The following is a 20,797-nucleotide window of genomic DNA, read 5'->3' on the forward strand; positions in this document are numbered from 1 at the left end:
ATGATCCAGCCTAACAAAATCAGACTCATCCCCAAATCTCTTGATCAGACATCACGGGAAACATCTTGATTTCTTGTACTATTGTGAAATCCTCTGATCTGGAGATAAAAATTCTGAGCTTTCTTTGCCAGTGTCAAGAAGCGAAGCCTCTTTCATCCTGAGCTGGTAAGTGATCGAGGAACACAAGACCATTTTAGGCCCAAGAGATCAAAAAGCAGCTTGTACATTTCAAGTATCTTTCAAAAGACAGCTGATCGTGACCTGTGAGCCAATGAGCATTTACCGAAGTTTATCATTTGGGATGGTTTGGCAACAACAACTGGCCAATAATTGTTGGTGGGATAGAAACGTGACTTGAACTAGAAATACTGTCCTCCTTTTGCCGCAATAACGACAACTGCAACGAAGCAACCCTAACCGTTCTGAGAACTCATCAACCATCTGCAACCATAGTAAACAACATCAGAAACAAAAACATCTGCCAGGCGCCTAATTACTTGATCAAGAGATAGGAGGACAGAGTCAGAGAGGGATCTTGCTAAAATTATCAATACATGATAGTTAATTCTCAAGAACCACTGCGTCATCACAATAAATAGATTATTAGTAGTAAGTGTGGCTTTTACACACACCACACATTTTCATCTTTAAAAGGCTCTGTATGTAGGAGATGATGCAAAAAATGTGACCGCTGGAAGCATCAGCTATAAAAGACCAGGTGTCTCCTCACCCAGCGATAACTAAGTTATTGCAAAGGTTAAACACAGACCAGCAATAAAGTTCTTTACTACTACGATTGATTCATCTTTCCCATGCTAAGGCAACCAAGGAGAAGGAGGAGCTCTCGGTAATGGAAAGATAGCATGGGGGCCCCGGTCAATACTGGTGTGTGTTTACTGAGAGGCTTTTCTGATTAGCTGCCAGCTAGAGACTGAATGGGTAAAGCAGGACCGACTCAATGATCTCTGGGTATCAGGGACTGCAAGTATTGGCAGACACAATCATAAACATCCTTCTAAAATAAACCCATCTGCTTGTTTTAAACAAAGTAACCAGGTGCCATACAGTTCAAGCCTGCAAATATGCTATAAAAATATAACCCCCACCATAAATTCATTTTGCCGTTCCGTCTCTCATTATAATGCCCGAAGTGCAAGTCTCATTATGTGATGTCTAATTATGAATGCTCTGGATGAAAAATGAAAGAGAACAGCTTCAGAAAGGAGACCCTTTCTTCTATATGACAAACTAGTTGCCAAAACAGTCACCAGATGTCCCAACCCTATGGTTTGAGAGATCATACGGCAAAAAAACACAATGAATAAGCATTAAATTGATATAAAATTATGCTTGTTAGATTTTCCCCAATCCTCAAACACTGGACTATTCCCTTTTAGCAAAGTAAAAATGGCATTTAACAGCTGAGGGGTTTGTGGAAACTGAGGTGTCCAGCAGGCCTTCCATTCTGCTCAAATTAGCTCGTTTTCTCTCTGGTCTTCCATTATTACATTTTATATACTATAGGTATGGAACTGTATGAAATGGGTGACCATTATCTTCCCTGACAAAGCACAAGTTCATGGAACCAATAAACACAATCCCTCCTTGAGGAGAGCACTAGTGTCCCGCTGTGAGATTGCTGTTGTAGCCTAATGTTCCTACAAATGGTTCCTTTAGAAGTAGAGATATTACAGATCCTGTAAACACTTGTGCTTTTAAACTGCAGTATATAACTGAAGAAGTCTTAAACAGACAAGAAGAATGCTTAAATCAAATACATCGACTGTGCCAACAAAACAATGCAAATAGCACATCTTTCAATTTTTTTTTCCAGTAAACAAAAAATTCCAGAAACAAGAACCTTGTGACAGAAACACAGATCACAGCCCTGTTTTATTCACGTGAAATGAAATACGATGTCTACACTGACCGAGGACCATTTGTTGAGGTTTTAATGGCCACCAGTATCTCTCAGCGCTTTTTTTCCAATTATATGCGTCCCCCTAATTTTTATGTCCGCAGAATTTCACATTTATCTCTGTAAGCATATACTTAAAGCAGTGAAATATGCCAACCAGTAACTATTGTCATAAAAAAGCTGTTAATCTTGGAATTGATGTTAAGAACCAGACTGCACTGCTGACCTCTATGTCTATGTAGCAATGTAATAAATTACATAAATGCACTCAATCACCAAATCAGCTCTCACACATTCAACATTCAACAGAGCAAAACAGCACTCATGCTGCTGACGCATAAACTGCACCAAAAAGATTTTTTTCCCTTTCAGAAACTAGCAACTGCTTGCATAAACATCCCAGTTACTTATACACGAGTTAACTCGTTTCAGCTTTTTTCTTCTTCCCGTCTAAGGACCTTGTGTATCTGACAGCACCTGTATCATGTAAAAGACTGAAGAATTTGTCAGGCTCAATTCAGACTTTAGTCTTTCTGCCAGTGGGGCCAGAAAGCCCTAATTTATCCCTGTGAATACAGTGATAGCAGAAGGCCATCAACAGAGCATATTATCTGTGTGGAGGTTTCAAACCCCAGAGAGGAAAATGGCTGCGAACGAGCAGAGCAGAGAACAAGTGATGCCTCCCTGCTATGCTGTTTATTCAGTGCTTTCCATCACCTATCGAGAAAGGCCTTCAAACCATCCATCAGCTAGTTGAGCTGTGCTGGAAGCATGCGGCATTCTTCATTAGGCTGTGCGCCTGCTGAAACGCATGGTAAACAGATGCAAATATTGTGCTAATGGCTGCCCCTTCGGTGCATTAGTATATTAGCATATGAAGAGGATATGGTCGTGAGAATTCAAACAGAAACATTATTAGCATTAGCGATAGCTCTTTAAGTTGTGAAAAGTTGATGTACTTTTAAATGAAAGTACATTTAGAAAACACAGGCTGCCGTCCAACTGTCTAGTGTGTCATTGTTCTGATGTATAATTTATGAAGTTCTGTAGAGTAATACTAACGGGTTGTTGAAAAGGAATCATTTTAATTTATATCATTTGTAAGTAAAATCTGAGAATCCACACCATGTAATTTTTATCGCAAAATAAAAGCTTGACAGGAAAACCCATTAGGATTTCTATGTAATAATCAATATGAAAACAATACGAAAATCAGAAAATTGACCAAATCTTCTGTATCAGTTGTGAAATGTTAACTTGTCACATCATGCTTAGTAAAAAAAAAACACTTTAAAATACAAATAATGTATATCGTTTTAAATAATGTACGTCATTTCAAAAGATCTAAAGGCAAATAAAAAATGGTAATCCAAACATTAAGGATGAATAAAAAACAAAATTAAAACCTGGTGTAACTTCTGGCTGCCTCTTTTTTTTATGAAATAAATTAAACAAGTCTTATTCTGCCTTGATCCATTAGCAAGAGAAGTTCAAACAAGAATGCTCTACTTTTTTCATTACCAAAACTGAACTGAATTCTTTTTAAATACCTCTGTAAAATGTCCCTATTATTCGTGTTTTTGGGGTAGGTCACCTCATTACCACTAAGCTTCATAATTACTGAATCATTTCTATAATTGTTTCGATAATGAGAAACTACACTGCAGTGAAGATGAAGGATTTGGTTTTTCCGTATTTCAACTTAAAACTAGTTAAAAATGTAGGGAACTGTATATGAAGGCAAAAACCTTCATTATTTTCTGCTGCATGGTTAACTGAAACCCTCTCGGCTGAATAGTCAGAAAAGACAGTGAGAAAGCATATAGAGAAAATTTGAGCACATTTTTCATTTATATCTCAAAAACGTGGAGAGAAAAGGCTTGAGGATACACTCTGTGATAAAAACGGTACTTTTCTGCAGTTGCACTGGAGGGGAGCTATCAATCTTTGACCCAGAAAGTGTGTGTGAGTCTGAGTGTGTGGCTGGAAACTTGTGCAAATGTGCAAAATAGTAATATCTCAATATAATGTTATTACATATTCACAACAATGCTTAGTAATGACTGAAAAATGCCTCACTTGAGGTGGTTTTCGCGATAAATAATAAATGAGATAACAGCGGTAAGACACGCCGGACAACAAGAGCTGATGGCTGCAGCACATGATGTATGAAAATAGACAAAATTGTTAGCGGCAACAAAACCAACACATTTGACTTTTTTGAACTGGAATAATGATTGCGCCAAGATTTTTGATTTCCTGTAAAACATAGTGAGATTTTAACACAGTCCAATAATCTTACCATATAGAGTGACTGTGACAGAAGTCCAGCGCTGAGATGATCTGTCTGAAGAACTTCCTGGCCTCTTTGGGTGTTAACCTGCCCTTCTTTACCAGGTAGTCAAAGAGCTCTCCACCTGACACATGCTCTAGAACCAAATATCTGTGGAAGAAAAGCAGAAAGTAAGAAAGCCTGGAACGCATTGCAACTTTGAAAATCAATTATCATGCCCAAACTAAAATACTCCATGTGACATTAATTCAACCGTAATTTGATGAAGCTAAAAAAACCATTACGTGTGCAAAACCATCTATGTCAGAACGCTGACTCCAGCGTCAGCAGCATCACTTGTATCAAGGACTGACAGGGAAGACAATAAATTGTTGAATGAAGTCATTATTTTTGTTTTCTTTGTGCACAAAATTATTTTGTAGCTTTATAAAATTGACTGATGTCACATGGACTATTTTATCAATGTCCTCACTATCTTTCTAGCCCCTGAATGCCTCAGTGGCATGGCTGTCTATGGAGGGTATTGGATTTTATCTTAATTTGTGTGATCTGAGTAATTAATTAAATAAATTTTGGGTGAACTATCCTTTCAATTAGAATTACTGACAATGTAACAATTTGAATAATCTATTAAACATCAAACAAAATAAACATTCGGTTCACATCATGCTGTAAATGGGAAATAGACAGATAAATAAGCAAAAACACCCCAAATTCTCTATGTAGTCTCAGACTGTTGGACTCCACTGCGTCTGAGTGAATGTGTAAATGTGTGCGAAATGTCTTCCTGCAATCGGCCCCTCTGATGGGCAAACACATTTATGTTGTACTCACGCATTCATGTATTCATGAGATACACGCAGACTCCCGTTCACACGCAGTCGCATTTGAACACACACGCAAACACACTCACTGACACACCAGACGTCTGATTTATTAGTCGATTAAAGGATTTTCTCATGCGATTACCTGTCAGCGTTATTTAAATTAAGGATGGATTCGTACTTGATTTGTGTGTGTAAAAATGTTCATAGGCAAATACTTTACGAGCATGCGGCCCATAAATCTGTGTCATCTGAATATTAAGAAAACAAATTCCTCAGCTGCATCCACGGTGGCTCCTTTATCAATTATTGAAAACTACATTAAGCCCAGCCACTGGAGCGCGGGCACATATCCACAGATATCAGAGTTTACCAGCCACTCATATGCAATGCATGATACGCGGATAAACAAAAATGGTGTATACTCACAAATATTTCTTATTTTCATAGACATCGTGCAACTTCAAAACATGAGGGTGCTCTATGAGCTTCAGAATAGCTATTTCTCTTTCCACCTGTAAAGACAGACAGAGAGAGAGAGAGAGAGAGAGAGAGAAAACCGATTAGAATTGTTTCATGCTGCTTTACATACAGTAACATAAGGTCAGAGTAAAACACAAGGAGACAATGACAATAACAGCCTCTGTTTAATCTGTGCTAGCGGAATGATGTTGTGTCGTATTATCTTGCCTAGCCGTGGCTAATTAGCATCCAAACACTTTCATTAAGTGGTTAACCCATTAATCACTTTTTGGCAAGTAGAAAATAAACAGAAGACAGCGGATGGTGGAAACACAGTAGTGCAAGTGCCTGGCCTCGTAACAAGACGCCTGTGATGAAGAGTTCAGATAAATTATAAGTGGACAGGACTCTAATTGCATTAGTCTTTAGAAAGAGACACAGTAGCATGATATGGTGATCCATCATCACGGCTGTCACATAGTGACCCACATTAGATATTGAGAGTTGGTAATTAGCGAATAGTCCTTCACCGGTGCATTGACGCGTTGTTGTGTTGTTTTAGAGAGTGTACACTCCTGCTGCTGCTGCTGCGGGAAAATCCATCTCTTGTTGCTTTGGGGGAGCACCAGAAATAATTAGACTTCATTATCGGTGGGAATATGGGAACGGATAATAAGGATAATCCCGCACTAATGAAAGTTGCATTGCTGAAGTCAACGCTGCATGAAGTCTCCCATCATACACCTGTTCGGAGACCAACCTTGTACAGTGTCCAAGTGAGCCACAATCCTATTAGACCCAATCACCTTTCATTTGTACACAGCCAATCAATACTCTTTGGAGCAAAAACAATTATAGAACAGAGGTGTTATGAACTGAAAGGCCATATTTTAGATGCAAACGTCAGTATTGCATCAGGTCCTTGTTTTTATTTTAGCATCAACAAAATACTATTACAGTTTTAATTAACATTAATTCATTAATATAATTATAGATTTGGTCTGCATTATTTTTATATTTTCCCATTTTTTATTTTCCATAAAGTTTATTTTTATTTAAAGGTTATTTTATTTTCAAGTTTTTAAAGATTGTGTTTTTGTCATTTGTATTTATTAATTTCATTCTGTAGTTTTAGTTATTTTAGTACACCAAGTGACAAAAACGAACAATGAAAATGGTTGCTTATTTTTAAATGTTTTATTTCAATTTAAACGTATTTTATCTCAAGTATATATTTATTTACTTATTTGCATCCTTGCTAGTTTTAGTTGATATAATACCCTAAATCTTTCCCCAACGCTACATTTGGAAAATAGATGGATGGATGTAATAGAGATTGAAATGGTATTGTAGTGCAGAAATCCATACACAGGCACAGTTTGTTTCTCTGCAAAACTAATTTCAAGACTTGAGGGCAAAATGTAAAATCATGACAAACATAAACTGTCAAGTGACTCCAGACTTTTTGACTGGTGGGATACATTAACACCATCAAAAACATCCAATACGATTACAGCCGGAGTCAGACTCAGATCTAAGAGCAGAAGAACAAACACACACACAGGTCTTTTTCGGGCTCAATCCCCCTGTTCCTACAAACACTATCTCTCTAACCATGTGGCTGCAGCCTTTCTTCCCCACATCTCTTATGTCACTCCAAAACCAGAACACGGCCGACCCAAGTAAAGAGAAAGAGAGAGAGACATGTCAATTTATCATCATCAAAGCCCCAGTTCTTCAAAGGTCTATCACCTGGACCTCTGCAACAGAGCAAAAAAAGCTAAATAAATAATGAAATATTTCCTTCTTTAATCTGTGTCTCTCTGGCTGCCGTACATATCAATCCCTGTCATGGCAAGTTTCTCTCAACATTTCTCTCTTGTTCTCACATTCTCTCGATGTTTGGTTTTTTTTCCCTTTTATTTAGCAGATGGCTTTGAGCTTTCGTGAACTATATAGAGAGAGCTTCTCCCTGATCTATCGCAGCACATGATCTTTCTCATTGGGTTTACACAATCACTGTAATCATTCAGGGGCAGGATGCTTGTTTCTGCTCCTGGCAGAGCCTTTGATTATTCCCTCTGCTGCCACCGCTAGTCTCATGCACCTGCATTACGTGTCCTTGCCAATTTGGAAAAAACAAACTGCTTATGGAGCATCTTCTGTGCCGAGACCCAAAATTAATATGTGCTTGCAGTGAGCGAAAAGGCAAAAAAAATGCATAATGATTACATATTAAATAGAATTGACTCTCTGTACAATCAGGTTTATCCCGTAGGCCATTCTTGGCCCGTGTCAGAGTTGCTTTGTCACACGATAATGGCGGGATATATTCCTCCAAAGATAGCCCTCAGAATAACATGACCTTTTCTAAATGAATAAGTAGCAAGCCCAACAAATAAAGAACAATGACAGAGCTCAAGTGTGTGTTTGAACTGGTTGGGTAAGTATGTTAGTTTTTCTAGTTTGCATTGATTTGTACTGTTTTGAATGAGCTGATGATATGTTTCACTTCAAAACCCTCATAATTACATTCAACATAGCAATGTGATTCCAAACCCGTTCTTCTGCAGAAGACACAAGAAGATACTGTAAAGAATGTTTTTAGACCCCACAGTGTTATTTTAGCATTACTTTAATATTATCAATAATATAACAAATATGCATTTATAATTATTTACTTTTAATAAATATTGTTTATATTATTCATTATTCTGGTTATATTTTATTTTTACCAAGGACATTTTACAAATTCCAAACCACATCAATATAAAAAACTATTATTAATTTTGTATTTAACCAAATTTTAAGCAATATAGTGTGCACCAAGTGCTAGAAGTGAATTATTTTTTTGAAATTTTTCATCTAATATTTATGTTTTATTTTATTTCAACTTCAGTTAGCTAAAATGTCACTGACTTGTGGACATTTTACCTTGTAACTGTATGTCATACCCAAACTGAAATATTTGTCTGTAATTGATCATTAGATAATCACTTTTGCTGTTAAGAAATATGCTATTACAGTGGTGCTAGAAAACTCTGAAATCATACAATGATAACAGAATTTTCTTTAAGACACTTATTATATGTTCAGTAATCTGCTTTCCTCATTAGTGTTGGATATTTCAGTTTTTACTACGCTCATGGGGATATCTGGCTAATGTAGGTAAAATGTGACCCACACACACACACACACACATCGATCAGCAGGTGCAAAGCTGTGCTGGCACAGACATGAGGAGGGAAATCCAAACATACACCATTTACCTGCACATCATATCTCTGCCAAACAGCACTTGTGATCACAAAATAATGGAGACTTCATCTTATCAACAAACCCCAGTAATCCTGTCTGAATCCAAATGAGTTAAATCCAACTCTAATACAGAGTTAACACTTACAGCAAGTCAAATAAACTGAGACAGCAACAGCAAACCAGATATTTGTTATGATTTTAATGATCCAATAAAAATACACACACACACACACACACACACAACACACACACTTCTGATTATACGGACAGATAGGAGCAAAGCAGTGATCTGCATCATTCCTCATTATAAAAGAGGAGACCGGCTCACCTCAGTGCCCTTTTTCATTGAGCTTCCATGTTTAACAATTAGCACCACTGTAATAGCATATTTCTTGCCAACAAAAGTGATTATCAAGTGATTAATTTCCCTAGAGAGAAAGATTTTAGTTTGGGTATGACATAAAATTACAAGGTTAAATGGCCAAAAGTCAATGACATTAATGACATTGATGTATTTGGTTCAAATTGATAACACGCAGGGCTTTAGACAGGAAAGAGATTTGATTTCTCCACTGGCTTTGAGCAGAGAGGGAAAAATGAATGACTAATCCCGGATATTGAGAGAGCAAATGGAAGAGAAAAAGAAATGTGTGAAAATGTGTGTGTGTCACAGAGCACTTTTTTCCCCTTTTGCAATGCAGATTTAATTAAGAACATTACAATTTAAACCAGCATATTTAACAGTGTATAATTCAACACCTCCTAAACAAACAACTTTCAACCTCTGCCTTTGTTAATGGATTTAACATCATTTATTATGCTCAATTATTGTGTGATTTCAGGTTGCAGATGGTGTGTTGATGCATGCTAATAAAACTGCACTTGTGCGGATGGTCACACAACACACGGCAAATGAATGAAGGCAGGCAGAACTCATGTTCTCACAGCTGGGACTGGGACACAACTCCAATGTACTGGAGAGGCATCAGATTTTACCCAATAACAGCACATTTAACCACACAGCTGTCTGTTTGTTGTGCTGAAAGGTTTGGTTATATGTTATGTGTGGCTTTGCAACAATGTGTTTTCTTGGCAATTTGCAACAGTGTGTGCGTGAAGAGCTCATGAAGTGATGATGAGATGGAGGGGGAGGTGTTTGCCTCTTGTCTCCAGAGCTCTGCTGTCCAAACTCTCCAGTGCCCACTAGCTGAGCAGCCCTGGCACACACACACATCCAGTCATTCTTACCCACACATAAACAGGCATTCACCAACAATTTCAAGCAGAGTTAAGGGGCGAAAGTAATTTGCAGTGGCAAAGCAACTGGAAGTCATTCGTTGTAAATGTGATTTGGCGATTTCTAGAAATGAGGAAATATTGGTATTGGCCAATAAATCTGACCTTTTATGTCTCACTATTGATTCAGTAAGTAAAAGTTTGCTATATTTAGCCTTATAAATTATAACCCAATGATCATGGGATCCAAATGAACAGAATGGAATAGAATAAAATTACCATTTAAAATAAACTTTAATATTTTTAGGTTTTATAAAAAGTGTTACAGAAGGTTCAAATGCTCACTCGATGCATTAGGAGCCAGTGTGTGCAGAGACTGTCCATGAAAATGCAGGTCATGATGCACCACCTAAATCATTTGGATACAGCAGTCATGCAGGAACACCTATAATCAACCAAGAGCACAGACACTCGCTGACCTCCAGGGTTTAATTGCTGTCAGAGTGAGAGCAACTTTACACGTGACACACCATCACCTCTCCTTCTGCCAGTTCCCTGATCTATTCATCATTGATGGCCCTTTCCTCCAATCCATCTTAATTCCTTGAGCTCTCTCACAGCACACCAACTTCCCAATCAAAGCAATGGAAGAGCAGCAGATGAGGAAACCCATAAAAAACAGAAAAGCAGAAGGAAAGCACTCAAGTTGCGCTTCTTTAATAAAGATGGAGGCTGTTCAGTAGCGGCGGTCCTCCTGGGACCTGCTGTGGCTTTGTAACTAATTAACTCAAACACATGTGGAAACAGACACTTGAGCACGAGGGGGGAGGAGGGGGTTAAAGCAGCAGACCTTAACGTCTCACTGAAGGCTTAGACGAGGAGCGCTGGGAGGCATATCATGGCTTAGCTAATACCTCCAGAGACACACCGTACAGGATATCGGTGGATATTAAACACAATTGCCATCCCTCGGTGATAGCCAATCCATCTACACAACCAACCAGCAGCTGTGGCTCCAATCAGATCCATCAGGTGTGAGCAGGTCTGAAAACGGCTGGATGGCAAATGACTGAAAGCTCAGTGGAAAGCAGAACCACAGGGAAAGAGGACAATGAAATGCATAATTAAAGGTGGAGATTCTTTGCCACTAACAGGACCACATTTCAAATATAATGATTATTTCACAACAAGGTTCTTTGGAAAAAAACATGTGCCTGTGGGGACGTTTCTGCAGAATGATATTATATTTGGTTCTTGAATGTTTTGTGACACTTTGGAAGTGAAATGTCCAGTTGAGTGGTGCTGAAAGTGGTTTAAGTATTATCCAAACCAGGTAATCATGACTCTGGCAAGGCTCTTTTATGTTGATGATTGCACAGATATGAGCTACTGAGCAAATTTACTATGTCAGAAAAGCCATTCATATGGAACTGGCTGTGCAATGTAAACATCACAATTACTTTACCAATCACAAACTGTGGTAAAGTATGTTGAGGTCATACGTATTGTGTAAGTATTGAAAATAAGTCTCTATTAATTAATCAGGATACAAGAGGACAAAATGATAAAAAACACTATCGCCTCAATTCAACGATTTACTCTACTTTGGTCTAATCAAAATACCTTAATTTGTGTTCCCGAAGATGAACAAAAGTTTTATGGGTTTGGAACGACATAATAAATTAACGACAAGAATAAATTGTTTTCATTTTTGAGTGAACTATCCCTTTAATGAAGCCCTGCTACTACCTCTTTTGCCCTGTCTGCCAGAGTTTGGTCATAAAATAATTTATACTCACATCAGGTGGATACTCACATCAATATTTCATTGAGTAAGGAACAATGGAAAAACATTAAATCAGTGCATTTGTACATTCACACCACAACATTTTTGGTTTGTTTGTTTTATTATTAATAAAATGGACAGAAACACAGCTATTGTTTACAGCAACAGTTCACACAGAATGCTATGTTACATTTAAGGGATAGTTCACCCAAAAATTATCCTGCAGAAAATATAGATATTTTGTAGAATGTCGGTAAGCAATGAATGTTGGGGAACACTAATTTTATTTATATATATATATATATATATATATATATATATATATATATATATATATATATATATAAAACCCAGACACAGGTTTTTTTTGTTTAATGCAACTTTAAAATAAATTACATCTGGATGTTCCAGAGATCTTGATTTTCTGTTGTATGAAAGCAGAGGTACAGTATAACAGTAACTGTAAGCAGGGCTGTGTCACACACCTCATCCCATCCTTCCAAACACTTCCAGTCTAAAGAGACACCTGAGTGACCTACTAAACCAGCACTGCTGACATCCAAGAGATCTCAGCCACAGATTTCGAACTTAAGTGTGAACAAGCAAAATGTTTCTGCACGCATTCCTGTTGGTCTTGCTCTGTCCTTCGTCTGGACCGAGCAGATAACTGCGGCTCTCCGTCCGCTACAAAGCCTCGTTCTGTTCGCAGCCAATCCCCTGCTTAACCCGTGACACACACACACACACACAGTGCTTGGTCTCCCAATGTTCCGCTCCCTGAAAGCCACACACGATGCGTTCGAAATAAAACACAACTTGCTCTAAGGCCACATAAACATAACAGCGTCTGAATATTTATAACTGAAAAGGTTGAATTTCACCCCTAAATTGCTTCAGGAAACCCATTTTAGAAGCGTGTGATTAGCATGTCTGCTATCGAGAAATTGGATTTGGAAATAGAGTGCAGTGAGGCAGACTTTAGGATGATGGGCTGGAGGATCTACAGGGAGGAACCGTTCGCCGGGTCCACCGAAGATGACTTTCTGATAGAGTTCCCGTCAATGCAGAGTCTCCCGGGAGAATTTCATAAACCGTGGCTTTAGTTGAGCTAAACAGTAAACATCACCTCCATGCGCATTCTGCTGGTTGCAATGTTGTTGTTTCCCTTAAGTAAACTTTGCAAATTATATCTTACAGGCCAATGTCAAAACAAGAAACACTGCTTGTCATGAATTCAAATTTATGCATGCACATTTGCATAGGAATATTGGGAGCTTTAAGAGCGCCTAGCCTCAATAAACAACTGCTTTGATGCCTTTTGACCTTCCAGAAATTAGTTGCCCTGGGCTCAGTGAGGAAGAAATGTGAAAAACATTGATTTAAATACGAAAGGAATGTGTTTTAATTGATCAAAAACTTCTGTCCGGAGAGGCTCTTCTCTATAAACTCAAGAATACACTCTCGGCATCTCATTGTGCTGCTTTTGACCCTCTAGCTTTAGATTGTTTTTTAGAGAACAACTAGCTAGGGAAGAACGCAGCCATTTCCCAAGACAGCAAAAGAGTGGTACAAGCAATATGTTAAGTCCTCGCTTTCTTTTCATTTGGATATTGATGTATGAGATTACATATAGGGTGGAAAGCCTTCAATTGTGCACTGATGAGAGAAACAAGAAAAAGTGTGTACTCTTGCAGATATGGCAACGTTAAACCTGAGCCCAGTTCTGTGGATATAGATTTATGACAGAAGCCATTACATTCACCCCTCCGTGAGCAGGGACACACACACTAAAAGACTCCCCTGCTCCTGGAGAAAAGTAATTATGATCTTTCTTTTGCATCACTCACTCATTCTTGAGAGACAGCTTGATCTCGTACACCAATCACAGCCTCACATTCTGTATTTAAATCAATAGTTCAATGGCGCATTACTAGTTACAGTTTTGTGCTGTGTGGTCAAGTACAGATTTATTGTATGAAGGAAAAACTGCCCACTGACTCCATTCTGGCTCAAAGAATCTGAGGTGCTGAAGTAGTGCTTAGATATCCCATAAATCATAGCTTACCCATGATACAATGTGTTAGAAACTCTATACTATTCGCCAGGGGAATAGCAACTATTATAACTGGGTAGTGGGGGGTGCATTACGCTCCACTTTTCGGGCAAAATCATTCGATTTTTAGAGCTTTGTTTTGTTTGGCTACAGTGTGAAATAAATGTATGTGGCTGCATAAAATGGCAGTTTGAAGGTCAAGAGCATCAAAAAATTACAATTAGCTTTTGTTTTTATATCTTCTGTTTTTTTATTGTAGTTTTAGTAATTATGAAGTGTTTTGTGATTTTATTTTCGTATTTCTGTTTATTTTAATTAATTTTTTTATAATTTTAGTACTTCGATTTTTTTTATTTCATTTAGTTTCTAGCTCAAACATTTTTGTTTTATTAAATATTTACATTTTAAATCATTGGTAACAATAAGGGGCCATTTATTAACATCAGTTAATGTATTAACTAACAAGAATGAACAACGGACAGTGCATTTGTTATTGTTAGTTAATGAAAATACAGTTGTTCATTGTTTATTCGTGTTAATTCACATTGCATTAACTAATGTTAACAAACAACTTGTGATTTTAATAATGCATTAGTAAATTATGAAATTAACATTAATTAAGATTAATAAATGCTCATTCATGTTCATTCTGAGTTAATGTTGTTAACTAATGAACCAATGAACTAATGAACTAATGTAAAGTTTTGCCACGTCATCCTTCTGTTAACAAAAATGATTAATGGTGTTAATTTACAAGGTAAATTAAGGTTTATTTTAAGAACCAACTCCCACTGCTAACTAGTTGCTTATTAGCTTGCATATTAACACTTACTCTATATGACCATATTTTAGATCTCTTAACCCTACCCCATATCTAAACCTAACAATTAGTTACTAACTACTAAAAAGCAGCAAATTAGCAGTTTGAGGGAAATGTCTTACTTAATAGTGAATGTGTGCACCCTATTCTAAGTAACAATATTGTGTTTCAACAAATGAATTATTATTACATTATGGCATTTAATTAATTCATAAACCAGGCTGATTTATAATCACTTCTCAGATCCTTCTTAAGTCCTAAGAACAGACCCCTCAAACTTTCCTTTCCTCAAACGGTAACCTTTTAAGAAAGGTCAGCAATCTGTTATTAGGCTATAAAACTAAAAGCAGTTTTTATGTAGACAGGTGTGAAGCCATTTTTTAAATAGACAGATCTGCTAGTTAACGTCACAAAGACATCTTTCACCTTCATATCCTCTCGGGGCGTCTGTGCAATCATAATCATGGAACACAGGTGTCCACGTCAATTGATTTATCTGTCATTGTAGGCAGCAGTGGACATGGACCACAGTTATAAATCTCACATAATGGACATTTTCTCTACTGCTCCTGTCTCAGTGCAGCCATAATGACTTTGGCAAGGAAGGAAAGAAGGTTAAAGGTCACTCAAGGGACCAAATGAAAAGGTAACGCCGTTCCTTTATCTTCTCCCTCCTGATTCCTCAGGGCCTTCTCCATTTGATCAAATGATCAGTCCACCGAGTATCAGACAGCGGGAAATAAGCTCATGGAAAAACACGACTGAAACAGTAAACATGTGCCATAAAGTTGATATATTATACTTAATAAGCATTGCACTTATATATTCATTCTTAAACGGTCCCTTATATGCAATTTATTATTTAAAGCAATATACAATATTGTTTCTATTGTTAAATATTTCTTAAATTATTTATGAATGATCATCTGACACTGAAAGTAGCTTTTGCACCATGGGGAAAAAAAGTAAAAATATTAAAATTGAAAAAATATATATATTATTTTAAATTGTAAAACATTTTCACAAAATGAATATTTTTTATAATTACTGTTTTGAGACTTTTTCAACTCCAAACTTTTGAAACACAGTGCACTTAAAAGCTTTATTATGCTCTGACACTTTTACAGCAATTAAGATTTTTTTAGATCTTTCTTACATAAGACTAGATAAAAGAAGTGACATTGTGTTATAGAGCTGAATATTCAGTTTCTGAATGGACAAAAGGAGGGAAAACCTTTAACGATGATGAACTTCAGTTCTGAAACTCAGAGACCAAAATTAATCACCACCCACACAACCCATAGAAACTGTTTACAAATAGCTTGATTACAATGTTACATTGTACTATATGTAGCAAATATATTTCTATAATGAACACATATGATAAATAATTGACCACTGACAGTGATCTCAGACAACAGATTTGTTAATGTTACTAATCTATGTCTCTATTTCTTCTTACCTGCGCTCTTAAAAATAAAGGTTCTTAAAAGGTTATTCATAGCTATGACATATTGGCTCCAGAAAGAACTGTTGAGTCAGTGTTTCTTTAAAGAACGTCTCCTTTTTATAATCTAAAAAACCTTCTTTCACCACAAAGAACGTTTTGAGAAAAAGAAAGGTTCCTCAGATGTTAAAGGTTCTTTATGGAACCAATTAGATTAAAAAAAAAGGTTTTTCTATGGCATTGTGAAGCACCTTTATTTAATCTAAGTCTGTAATAATATGACTAAGACTCAAAAACAACATGTTATTTTATGTTGATTCGTTTATTCAGTTTAATACCCTAACCTTGTCTGGTCAGATATCCCTAACATTCTGTACTCACTAACAATCAAGCATTAAAAAAACAAATGCTGCCTTTTCAACACTGAGTAGGAGTGACTCATAAAACATATATTTTTCAATATCAACGCTACTGCTCTATTACTATTATAACCTTGAATAAGGTTCTTAAGGACAGATGGATCGTTCCTCTAATTACTGTGCATTAAAACATAATAATAAAGAAAAGTAATCAACAACCTGTACCCATTTCTCACTCCGATATGTCTTAAAGGCTTAATATAGATAAAAAGCACATAGAGCCTAAGCATATAAAACACACAAAAATGGCATTAATATATATATATATATATATATATATATATATATATATATATATATATATATATATATATATATATATATATATATATATATATATATATATATATATATATATATATATAAATACATGTTTTGAGAATCTGTCCTTCTGAAAAAAACACTGTATGTTAATTAACATGTCACAAATTCAAATAGTTCATCTTGAACTGGAAAAACCTTGATTTAAACATTGATTTAAACCGCATATCTTCATAGAAACATACGTTTATTCATCGCTGATGTGAATCAAATTAATTGCAGAGTTCCAAGTGTAAATCAAATCTCCATTTGTTGCAGTAGTAAATGACCAGCTGCAACAAAACTCCTCTGTTTTGAACAGCTCCGTGACCTTTACAGTGAACCAGAGGAACAGCACTCAAGATCGTCCCCACCATGCTGCGAACTGAACAAAATAACTACATATCTGGTCACTCAAGCAAGAAAACCTCCAAAGGAGTGCTGAGACTTCTGGTCAAAGTTGCACATTAATCATTTGAGAAGGAAGAGCACATACAACAGAAGAAAGATCGAATTTACTGTAGTGTAGGAGTATTATATCACATTAGAAACTTAACTTAACTTTGATTTTTTTTATATAAACACAGCTTTTCACAAGATGGAATGCTCCACTGGTGAACAAGTAATGTAATGCTAGATTTCTTCAAATGTGTCCAGATGAAGAAACAAACTCATTTACATTTCGGATGACCCGAGGGTGAGTACATTTTCAGCATATTTTCATATTTGGGTGAACTATTCCTTTAACACTGTAGGGTAGCTACAGGTATAGCTGAATTATATATGAACATAATAATACAGCTACTCATATATTCAAATGTAATCAGTGCCATGAACTGAAATGCATGATACACTATGGTCATTTGTTTTAAAAAATCAGATCACGCAGAGACAGAAGATTTTAGCACTTCATGTGTACTGAAGTGAACAGCAGAGAGGCATTGTAACTTAACATAGTTACAATACAGGGCTCGTTTGTGTCATCAATTAAATCGAAACCTTATCAAATCAGCTTGGCATCTTCAAAGAGTTATATATGCAAATTAGATGAAGATGCACCGGGCTGAAGGCAAGCGTGTGACAGCCATTTATTTGTTTTGTGTCCCTCTCTCTGCATGCAATGAGGGAAACGTCTCCCTCACAAGCACAACAATCTACCGTAGAGCGAGGGAGAAGATGCATGATCCATAATCATTTAGAGGAGAAGAGAGAGAAACGTATAGAGAGAAAATGACACTGCTGTCATCAATGGCAGGATAACAGGATTAGGGTCAGCCATCATTCATCAGCCATTCACTCTGCCTCCAATGCTGCCAAATTTCATCTTTTATTCCCTCCCTGCTATATTCTCTTCCTGCCTGTTTTTGACTTTCTCTATCACCACAAGGACAAAAGCAACTGACTATATATATATATATATTTTGTTTTTTCAAGTCTTTTATGCTAAGGCTGCATTTACAGTATTTGATCAGAAATACAGTAAAGACAGTAATATTGTGAATTAATGTTTTCCGTTTAAATATATTTTCAAAAGTAATTTATTACTGTTATGGCAAAACCTAATTTTCGGCGCCACATTATCCTTCAGAAATAATAATTTCTGAATATGCTGATTGAGCTCAAAGCGTTTCCTGCTATCAATATTAAAAGCATTTATACTTCTAGGAAACCATTTTTTCTGAATTCTTTGATGGATATAAAGGTATATCAATATTTTGCACTATAAATATCTTTACATCTGCAATATTTACAATATCTTTATATCTTTAATCAACTGAACATGTTTCTTGCTGAAAAAAATATTAATTTAATTTAAAACGAAAAACAAATAAATGATTATGATTAACTAGGGTAACACACAAAGAAAGTAATTAAATTGATTCAAATGTTGAACTGATTGACAGCCTTAATACAAATATATTTACATTTAATCAGAGCAAAGAAATGCCCTTTACACAATCAATTCAAACCCCAAACACTAAAAAAATCCTTAGAGCTCAAGCAAACATGAATTGAATTCTGCTTTGAGATCTCTGCACTGTGCCTTGTCACCGCCTTACTGCCTCAGTGATCACATCATTAAGACCTTCATCTATCTCTCTTTTCCCAGACTAAAGCGCCCATGAATGTGGATTAAACAAACACCATCTTAAATCACTTCAGTGCAGCACCATTAGAGAGGCAGTGGTTCATTTGACTGAGAGATCATGGATGGAGCGAACACCACGGGGGGCAGAGCAGGATAAGTCATACCCAGATGCGGAGCTGCATCTCTGTGTAGGGCGTCACAGTTCATCAGCTCTTCCGGAGCATCGGTGTGAAGAGCTGACTCCATATCTCGCTCAGCCCGAGCGTCAGCACCACACAAACACTAAAAGCACTTCAGGTCAGCAAGATCTAATACAACTCTGAAGACCAGGAGAGGTTAGAAATGAAGTCTCTCAAAGCTCAAGCATAAGGATGGTCTGGTGGCCTTGGGACCAGTGTGAGCTTTGGTACATATGACAAAATAGCCCCACAATAGCACATTTGAAATGGTTCTGCACTGAACCTGAGAAATTTACGTCATTATTTTATGCTTTTTTTAAATTATTCTCTAATTCCACTGATTTGTTATCGGCGTTTTCTAATGTTCAGTTTGTCAAAGTTGCAAAAACGATGATGAAAGCACTAGTAAGAATGTGTTTTACATAGGCTTTCAAAACCTCAGTATAATACAAAAAAACACAATAAGGGGGGAAAAAAAATAAAATTAAAAGGCAACTTTTTATCTCACTTTCCTTTTTTCTCATAATTGCATGATACAAACTCACAATTCTGACACTTTTTTTGCAGAATTGCATGTGTGAATTCACAACTGCACAATATAAGTCACAATATAAATAAAAAACAACAAATTTGTAATTCTGACTCACTATTGCTTTTATCTTGCAATTCTGGCTGCATAGCTAGCAATTGCGAGTTTATATCCTTATATTCTGACTTTATTACTTGCAACTGCAAGAAGAGTCATAATTTCGAATTTGTCTTGCACAACTCTGAGAAAAATTGTGAGATGTGAGAAATGTGAGGTGTGAACTTGCAACTGCAAGGAAAAAACGTTTATACAGTACTAATACTTCCATACTTAACAGAGGGCAGCAAAAAAGGACCACAAAACTCTTTTTTTATGTTAAATACATATACAGTACTGCATAAGCATTGCACATATATGAAAACAACAACAGCACTCATTATGTTTATTTTTTCAAGGGATACCGGTAATAAATTTGAGCCATTTTGCTCTTTCAGTTTGAAAAGAAAAGCTGTGAGGAAAAAAATGTCAAGTAAATGCATCAACTGTTAGTTTTGACTGTCTGGACAGTACATCAGAAAAACATCTTTAAAAAAAAACAGACTGTAAATAAGTGAGACTTATATCTGAATGGATGAAATTTCACTTTTTCTGCAGAACACTGTTATAAAGTTTAGGAACAGTGGTGTTGAAGGATGGATGGATTTGTAATATGTTTTTCAATACAGTATCTTGTTGATAGAAGTGTAAAAATTATTCTCCTTTAAATTAAGGTTAGTTAAAATATATAGTTAAGGTTATCTTCCACCTTCACTTTGTAATATAGTGTGTGCACTGGCACCTATCCACAGCTTGAGTTATCTCTTAACTGCAGGGGTGCGACATGTCCCTCCTTCTCCTCAGCAGCCAGTCTCCTGGGTAACGCTGGGCTTGGTTTCAGAAATGTTAGCTTTCCCCTCAGGACCCGTCTGGATTTGACACCGCACGCTGAGAGAAACTTTCACACCCACCATCCCTTGGGCCATTTACCATTAACCACCCAAGACTTGATTAGACCAAAGAGTGATACCTTTCTGAAATGTTTACTGGGATCCACCCTGCAGTGTCAAGAGGCAGTCATTCATTAGGAGGGAATGATGTTTAATGCATGGTTTGTCATAAATAGTTTTGAGTAGCCTGCCTCAAGG

The 20,797-nt window shown here is 36.6% G+C and overlaps 1 protein-coding gene across 7 annotated transcripts in view; it reads right to left on the minus strand.

Moving 5' to 3' along the window:
* The window catches only part of brsk2b (BR serine/threonine kinase 2b), a 110,728-nt gene that overhangs the window by 28,909 nt on the left and 61,022 nt on the right, over nt 1-20,797 (minus strand). For all 7 annotated transcript variants that reach the window (XM_043245526.1, XM_043245525.1, XM_043245527.1 and 4 more), the window contains exons 3-4: nt 5,465-5,550; nt 4,221-4,361 (exon numbers count right to left, since the gene is read on the minus strand). In XM_043245526.1, the coding sequence (XP_043101461.1) occupies nt 4,221-4,361; nt 5,465-5,550 (227 nt within the window). The remainder of the gene's footprint in view (nt 1-4,220; nt 4,362-5,464; nt 5,551-20,797) is intronic.

This window comes from Puntigrus tetrazona, chromosome 7 (genome assembly GCF_018831695.1).
Source record: "Puntigrus tetrazona isolate hp1 chromosome 7, ASM1883169v1, whole genome shotgun sequence".
Lineage (NCBI taxonomy): Eukaryota > Metazoa > Chordata > Actinopteri > Cypriniformes > Cyprinidae > Puntigrus > Puntigrus tetrazona.